The sequence below is a fragment of the Physeter macrocephalus genome, chromosome 11 (genome assembly GCF_002837175.3).
Source record: "Physeter macrocephalus isolate SW-GA chromosome 11, ASM283717v5, whole genome shotgun sequence".
Classification (NCBI taxonomy): Eukaryota; Metazoa; Chordata; class Mammalia; order Artiodactyla; family Physeteridae; genus Physeter; species Physeter macrocephalus.
This window is the reverse complement of record NC_041224.1, coordinates 96,580,168-96,588,987: the sequence shown is the minus strand read 5'-3', so window position 1 is coordinate 96,588,987 and position 8,820 is coordinate 96,580,168. Positions and strand designations below refer to the sequence as shown.

The window sequence follows — 8,820 nt, the reverse complement described above, 5'->3', positions numbered from 1 at the left end:
CGCGCCCAGAGCCTGTGCTCCGTAACGGGAGAGGCCACAACAGTGAGAGGCCCCCGTACCGCAAAAAAAATGGTTAAAAAAAAAAAGAAAAGAAACTCCTGAAGGACAGGAAGCACCTGCCGTAACCGTCTGGCCCTGGGAGCCGCTGGCCTCTTCAGCCTCCAGCTCTCAGCTCTCCAGGCGCTTCTCAGAAGAGCCTCTGCTGCTGTTGAACCTGGCTAACATCTCGCTCCAAACCTTCTCGCTCTTCTAGGGAAAAAGACTCATTCCTCCATGTTTGTGTGTGTTTTCCGCTCTAGTCCTCCCTGTTCCCAAAGCACAAGAGGGGAAGTCATTCTTATCTTGACATTTCTAAATGTTCTCTCTCCTGTCTTGTGCAGCCTTCAAAATCTGGTCTTTTGTCTTTCAAGCTCAAAAAATGTGTCAAGCAGGTGTGTTTGGACTTCCCTGATTACAGTTTTCGTCATCGCTATTTTTTTAGCATCTTTATTGATTACCAGTTGGATTACCATTCTCTGTTTCCTGTTCTGTCAATTCTTTTGTGATGTTACGTTTGGGCACCTCCACTGTGTTGGCATATCCTTGAAATGACTTGTTCACGTGTACCTGTCAGTATTCAGATGTCTTTTTAATTCTTGAGTGCTTTCCTTAATGCTGCCAAAATCAGGAGGACATAAGGATGTCTATATGTCAATGTTAAGACATTAATCAATGATTTTGAAGCTAATGTTACGGCCCGTTACGTTATTTGAAGCACAGTTAGATCTCTTCTCTTTCATGCATTATCATCATTGATTGCTTTTACTAGCAGGACATTTTCTGCCCTTCTATTTTTCACTGTCTTCTCAGTTCTATTCACTGATTTATAATGAGAAAGGCTTATAGAGAGAAGGGCTTAAACATCAGAAGAAGGCGCCCTTAGACTTTCATTTGACAAGTTGCCGGTCCTAGGTCCTAGGTCTGACCTGCTGGTAGATCTGTTGGAAAATTCAGATCAAGAGTTTTTTTCTTCTAGAGTTATTTAAATTTTTAAAAGGGAAAAATTGTACTATTTTTGTTATCAAAGTCAAGTCTGTTGAAGGCTACACAAAACCTCATGCTCTCAGGAAACCACAGGAATAATTACTTGCTGCTAAAATAGCACCTTCCAAATGCTTATGTGCTAAGTAGATGGACAAGTACACCAGCTGCCACATTAGAATTTTTCAGTCTTCTCCTTTTCAGACAGGGACGTTATAATTGCAGCCAGAACCCAGAGGTTTGTACCACACAGTTGGGAACACACTTGTGTTCATGCCAAGTCCAGAAATAAATCCTAGATGATGTTTAGGTTCAGCACGACATAAACAGTATTTTAGGAAGCAAACAGTTCAGGAGCCGGAATAATAAGAGATTGGGAATGAAAATAAGGATGTGTGGATAAATGTGCTCTTATCACATAGAGTCAAAAATCTGGATGCCATCATCAGGGCAAAGGATGTTCTCAAGACTGAACCTGGTCAGATTTCACCCACCCACTTCAAGAAAATAACTTAGAAAATCTTAAGAACTCAAACATTTCTTTATTGGCTACAAAAAAAGAATCAAGAAAAGTTTGTAGGAATTTTAGGCAGCTCTTACTTCAGTAGAATAAAGTTATTATTAAAAATATATCAGAATATTTTAATTCCTGCTTGATGGGAATTCTCTATGTCAGGCAAGAAAACTACAAGTTAGTATCTAAGCTCACCCTTCTGTTCCTAAAAATTTTCTGTTAACTAATTAAACCAAGAAACGTCAGAAGGGTAATGGGTTTCCATATGGAGTAGTATACTAAAAATTGCCTCAAAATCAATTACTCTAGTGGGTTTTATTTATAGAACTCCTAAAGAGGAGATTTAGACAACATTTACTCCCCTCCAATGCTGACTATGCATTCTTGTTTCACTCTGGAGCACAGAGCAGGGACCTGACTTCTAGGGTCCATGTTAAGGACCTGCTGATGAGAAGGCTGTGCTAAGACACATTCTAATTGGTAAAGGTCACTTCTAACATAAGAGTGGGTTTGCCATGTTTTGCCTCAAACTGAACACCCCGAAATACGAATCATCATGTAGAAATGTCAACTGTTTCTTCTGGTCACCTATGACTTTGGCCAAGAGAAGAGCAATGTCCTCCGTGTAATCACACTTGCCCCCTCTACTCAGCAGAGAGTAAAAAGGAAGCAGGCTTATGATGTCACGAAAGAGAAGAATGAACAAGGAAGAAGGGAGCCACAAGTAAGGGGAGGCATGTGACTGAACCCGGGTTCAGGACTCCTTCCTGGAGATATACCCTCACTAGGCCATCTGGTTCCCAGAGTTCGGGGTACCTGGGCAGTTCCCTGGGGGTGCCCAAGGGCTGCCAGTGATGACGAGGCCAGCTCCCCAGCTTAGGTCCCTCCTTCCCTGTTCGACCACCGGCAAAGTAGCACGACGCTCCACTGCCCCACCTGCAATCTGCCTCATCCCATGCGGATGGGGAGAAGTCTGAGTGTGATGCAGTCAGCAGGTCTTCTTGGGGGTGCTCTGCAGTCACCGCATGCTCATCACCTCCTCCTGCAGCTGCACTGTCTGCCCAGCGTGTGCTTAGCCAGGGCTGCACGACCCTGCAGGCAAGAGGGTGGACTAGGTCCACACAGCAGTGTCAGCCTGCAGCCACTGCCTGAAGCACACATCCCCTCAGCTTGTTCTCCAAAAGCAGCACCTCGTTAACAGCTTTTACTCTGTCCACTCCCAGGATGTCAAGCCTGGTTGCCCATCTGCCCAGCAGCTGGGGAAAGAATTCTTACAACCGCTGTTAGGCTCCGCTTTCCCAGAGGAGCGAGGGTGAGGGGTTCCCTAGTCAGGGCTGGGCTCCTGTCTGTGCAGGACTGTGTGCAGGTTTAACTTAGCAAGTCCTAAATGACGAGCACACTGTAGACACACAGCAAGGGCTCAATACCTGGTGGCTGTTCTCATACTGCTATTGTGAATACACACTTCAAGGAGACCCTACATGTGTAAGAGGGACCTGCTTGATGAGACTCTGCCTGCTGAGGGAGGGTTAATCCATCAACTGCACTAAGGGACAAGGAGGAGGGGGCAGCAGCTGCCCCATTCCTCTTTCACAGACGAAACACCCGTCAGGGAGGCAAAGCCCCACCAATAAGGTCAATGGCGGGTGTTTCAAATGTTCTGTGGGGTCACAGTTTGTCCCCGTGCCTCATCCAGTGTTGACACAGATGACTGGTGAAGGTGGTGCTGTGATTTAGGAGCTGAAGGGATGGAAGCAGACAGGAGCATGTGCGAGAATGCAGCACTGTTTGCAATAGTTTAAGCCGAAGCAGCTTTAAAACAGTACACGTTCTTTGGGGTTAATATTCTTTGGGGTTGAAACTGTCAGCTAAGTGACTCCAACCAGCCACGGTGCCCGAACACGGTATGGCACCTAAGCCTGGGGACCCTGGCCACAGTGCCCGGGGCTGCCATTGTTTGCCGCTCTGGGTCCTTCCCCATCAGCTGCTGTCTGTCAGGGCGGCAGGGACCAGCTGACTGGTTGGAACCATATGTGCTATTTCTGGGCATAGGATGTGAAGAAGGACATGCCACAGTAAGTCAGGATATGAGTCAGTTATTATAAAGTGTTAAAAAGAACTGTCTTCAAAGCATCCTGAGAGCATTACACCACGCTAACTACTCTGAAGGAGCTATAGGTTGAAAGACACTTATTAGAATCACTAAGCCCAGGAGAAACCCTGAAGAACATGGATGATTAGCATTGGTCAAAGGCCTGCCAATGAAAAGGAATGGATAAGGCTGAAGCTCAAATCCAGAGGTCCTAAAATTTAGAGGCAAAAAGAAAATTTCCAGGACCACATATATCTCCGGCATACTTCTGTCAGACACTCAGAAGCAGTGGAAACATAGGCAGCTTGAAAAAGCTGTGGGACGTGTGTTTGCTTGCTTTATTTTCCTTTTAAAACAAAACATTGTATTTTCAGAGCAATGTTTAATGGGGCCAAATTAATGGTCCGAAGTTGGTTTTTAAAAAAAATCTATTGGCACCGAGGTGTAAAGATACAAAAAAAGATGTCTCTCTGGAGTGCTGTCTTCAAGAGGGAAAAATTATTAACCACACGACATCCACAAATCAGTTAAATAAATGACGTTATGTCCCTCTGATAGAACCTAAGCAGCTGTAAAAAGGAATAAAGTAATTTAAATATACTGGCATAGAATGATCTGCGATAGCTGTTATGGCAAAAAATCAAGTTGTAGCAAATGTGCATAGCAATCACATTTCTGTTAAAAAAGGTATGTTTGTATACGCAGAAGAAAAAGTCACTAAGGAGCTGGAGAAAACCATTAACAACTGTTATTTGTGGCTTTTTCTACAAGTGCAATGTTCTTGGAGGCCTCAGGGAGGCCTAATGGCCCACTAAGTCCCTGAACGAATGGGTGAAGGCACAGCAAGGCAGTTGGAGGCTGCAAAATCAGCATTTCTCAAACGGCAGGAGAAAAGAGGGCTTATAGACACGGGGAGCCCTTTCTTTAACCCTGTCACGGGACCTTTGCTTTCTAGCTCCCAGGTGTGTCCCAGGGCCTGTGTAATGTTCTTTGGCTTCAGGAGTGGGGCAGTTCACTGGCTGGCCATAACCCCACTACTCCTGTTCAGGGGCTGTAAAGAGTTACCAGTGAGAAGTGACAGCAGCAACGCATCCACTCCAGCCTCTCCCTCCCAGCAAAGCCTCCAGGAACTGTCCTCTGTTTCAAGGGCCAGGGCGAGGGAACTTGACCTGCCTCTGGGACCACAGGAATCCATCCTGGTGCCCTCCCTGTCAGGAATTTCCTCTCTGTAAGTAAACAGTCCTCTGGTCTGCTCCTGACAGCCCCTTTACCGGGAAGGTGGGGGAGACCGCAGGCCCATCTATTTAACCACAGTGCACAGGTCTGGAAACAGTACTGCCTCAGCCTTGTGTTGTGAAGGCTGAAGAAGCCCAGACGTCACTGTTTTTCACAAGCGTTTTCTATTCTCCACAAATCTCCTCTGAACGCCTTATTGTCTCTCCTTTCCCACCCCAGAGCTTCCCTTAGGTAATTCCTATTCATCCTCCAGATTCCCGCTCCAATGTCTCTTCCTCTGGAGAGCCTTTCCCAACACGCCAAGGCCAGATATCCTCCTTACACTCTGATAGACAGTCCCCATCGCAGAGTGAGTATCCCAGCTCTCGTTCTCTATTTATTTCTGTGATAACGAAACTAATGTCTGTCTTCCTCGTTAGAACACAAGCTCCTCCAGGGCAGAAACTGCACCTGTTCTTTCTGCATCCCCAGTGCACAGTACAGCGTCTGGCACCAAGCAGATAGCAATAAAGGCTCACTCAATAGAAGGCTGCTGCAGAGGTGACTGGGGTGGAATACACGGCAATGGGGGAGGGAGGAACAGCAGCTGGGAGGGCTCTCTCCTTTGCTGTCACTAGCTGGCCTTCTTTATTTTTTTGTCATGTGTCCAAGTGAGTGGTCAGCAAGTGGTCCCCTCTTAAAGTCTGAAGATTTATGTGAGGTGGGTACTAGTATTACATGACAGTGTTTAAAGGAATTAAGAGGTTATGGCTAAGGCTCCAGAAAGTTTCTCAGTTGAAAGAGCAGAACCTTTGACCATATGACTTCCTGGTTATTTCCTGGGACCTCTTCAGCTCTGAACCCTGGGGCTGCCCAGGGATGCTGGGGGTGCCCTGGAGGATGGATAGAATACAACAGGGGCAGAAATCCTCTGCCAACATCAGAGAAAGACTCAGCCAGCCCCGGGTGAGGAGTGGGGGGCACGGAAGGGCAGGGTGGGCACTGACCTCGGCTGATGCGCTGCTTCTCCCCAGACAGGATGCCGGGGCTGTCGATGATGCTGATGCTCTTCAGGACCTGATTGGGCAGCTGGGAGCACATGAATCTGGAAGAAAGAGATCAAAGGTGGGATCAGAACCTGCACGTTGCAGAGTGCTCTAACCTCGGAGCTCCTTGGCCTCTCCTGGCTACTGACATCTCCTGAAAAGCGGGGGCTTGGAGGAGATTGATGGCACCTCCACTGGAGACTAGATGCTGGTCCACAGGGCAGCTATCGGAGGGTGGCCTGGCACCGGCTGCTCCCTACCACCAGATCCCTTACTGTTAATTTTATTTTAGCTAACTTTTATCGAACACAGGTATTTTACAAACATCATCTCATTTGTTCCTCATATTAATCTCATGAGGAAGACATTACCCTTTACCTCCGGGAGGTTATGTAACTTGCTCAGGGTCACTCAGAGCTAAGCTTTAAACCCAGGTCGGTGTGACTCCAAAGGCCACCAGCCCCACCCGCCCCTCCTCTATCCTGCTCCTTAGACAAACGTCCCAGGCTTTTCCTCCCCGGGAATCCCATGCTTCCTTCGGGGTCACCGCCCCACTGGGCTGGAGTATCCCAAGCTCTTTCCAGCCCCTGCTCCCTCCCTAATGTGACAGCGGAGGTACTAGGGCCTGTTTTCACTGTCCGATGCCCCAGGGACATGCTATGGCTCCAGGCTCAGGGTTGGGCAAGCACCTGTGGGCAACACCCCAAATCCTCCAGGTGCTTCGGTGCCCTAAGAGTGGACGAAGGGGCAGGGGTGGGCAGGGCCCTGGCCAAGCATCTCCCAGCCTCCTTCCTTGTCCATCACCTTCCCGATACCACCTCCTCCTTCTCATCCCCATCCCTCTGCTGTGGTTCCAGTCGGCTGCCCTGGTGTTGGCCTTGGAAGCAGAGTGAAGTGGCAGGAAAATTGCGGCCTGTGCGTCAGCAGACCTGGGTTCAGGTTCAGCTCATCCTTTGCTAATAACTTGCTTGGGACCCTGGGCAAGGGCTTCCCCATTCTGGGCCTCAGTTTTCTCATGTGTCAATGGAGACACTTGGACCAGGGGCTGGAGAGGTTCTTTTAGCTTTAACACGGTGTAACTCTAGAGGACCAGAGGGAAATGCTTTGTTACTTCCACCCCAGGCAACCTGGGGGGAATCTCTGTTAGGCACTGTGTATGTTTTAAGGCAGAAACTAGAGTGTCTCTCCTTCTCCTATATTGTAAATGGCTAACTCTGGTATCTGTGTGGGCAGAAGGCTTGAAAAATCCTTGGGGAAAGCTCAGTTCTTCCATTCAGTGGAAAAGGTGGGATTACTCAGAAAGTAAATATGCTGGGAATGCAGGAAAGGGAGGCCTGCCCGGCCCTCACAGCGCACACGTGGACAGCACAGACCCCGGGAAGGCGTGGGCAGCCGAGAGAGAGACGTGCAATTACTGACATTGCAAATGAACTTTCACTGAAGGTGCTTGGGACAAGTTTCTCAGACATTGTTTCCCGCATTTTCAAGTCAGCCCAGGAAGATGTAGGAATGATAACTATGATCATTTTGCAGCTGGAAAAGCTGAAGCACAGAGCAGTTACGACATGCCAGGCCATGCCGCTAATGCGTGGCTGGCTGGGGACTGCAGCCTGATATTTCTGATGTCAGGTGAGTAGAACTCAACCCGTAAAGTTAAAAACCTCATAACATTAAAAATAAGGGGTCGGGCTTCCCTGGTGGTGCAGTGGTTGAGAATCTGCCTGCTGATGCAGGGGACACGGTTTCAAGCCCTGGTCTGGGAGGATCCCACATGCCGCGGGGCAACTGGGGCCGTGAGCCGCAACTACTGAGCCTGCGCGTCTGGAGCCTGTGCTCCGCAACAAGAGAGGCCGCGATAGTGAGAGGCCCGCGCACCGCGATGAAGAGTGGCCCCCGCTTGCCACAACTGGAGAAAGCCCTCGCACAGAATGAAGACCCAACACAGCAAAAATAAATAAATTAATTAATAAAACTCCTACCCCCAACATCTTCTTTAAAAAAAAAAGGGGTCAAGTTAATTTATGAGAAGCCCCTCATTTCTGATTTTCTCCTGCCCCTCCACCTTTTTTTGTTTGTTTGTTTGGTTGGTTGGTTTTTTTGTGGTACGCGGGCCTCTCACTGTTGTGGCCTCTTCCGTTGCGGAGCACAGGCTCCGGACGCACAGGCTCAGCGGCCATGGCTCACGGGCCCAGCCGCTCCGCGGCATGTGGGATCCTCCCAGACCGGGGCACGAACCCGTGTCCCCCGCATTGGCAGGCGGACTCTCAACCACTGCGCCACCCGGGAAGCCCTCCCTCCACCTTTATAAACCCTATTGCCCAACACTCAGACAGCAGATCTGTGAGAATAAAGTGCACCGGGATCACTACACATTCTCTGTAAGTTCACAGAGAAAAAAAAACGCCATATTCAAGTCTCTAGAACTGGGGTAGGAACAGAGTTCTGAGCACATCTGTGGTGGACTGCATTTCTTGTGGTAATTCGGTCTCTTATCATAGTCCCATCCTTTTTATCAGACGGCTCAAGCCATCTGGCAATGCTGAGAAAACTGCACATATGTGAAACTTTTTCACATAAAGTATTCCTGTGAGAGGCAGACCTTTTTCCAGAACCACAAGCTCACACTTGATACCAATTTTTCCAAAACACAAAACCCCTGGATTCTAATATGAAGTTAACAGAGGGAATCAAAATTTAGAAACCATCCACTCCCTCCGTACAGAGACAAGGTTTCAACAACTCCCATGCCTCCTGACGTGACAGCAGAGACAAAATGTGTAAGCCACAAAATAAGATGGTCTGATGTGGTGACATCACCACGGAAAATACAGGGAGCAGGCCCAGGGCCAGGAGGGATGACTGCAGATGAAAGGGGGGAGGGGAAGGGGGAGAAAAGAAGAGGGAGGGGAAGGAGGATGGGGAGGGGGGAGGAG

General features: G+C 48.5%; 1 protein-coding gene across 1 annotated transcript in view; it reads right to left on the bottom strand.

Moving 5' to 3' along the window:
* The window catches only part of EHD4 (EH domain containing 4), a 101,363-nt gene that overhangs the window by 48,147 nt on the left and 44,396 nt on the right, over positions 1–8,820 (bottom strand). Inside the window, exon 3 of the mRNA XM_024115672.3 lies at positions 5,849–5,946. Within this exon, the coding sequence (XP_023971440.1) occupies positions 5,849–5,946 (98 nt within the window). The remainder of the gene's footprint in view (positions 1–5,848; positions 5,947–8,820) is intronic.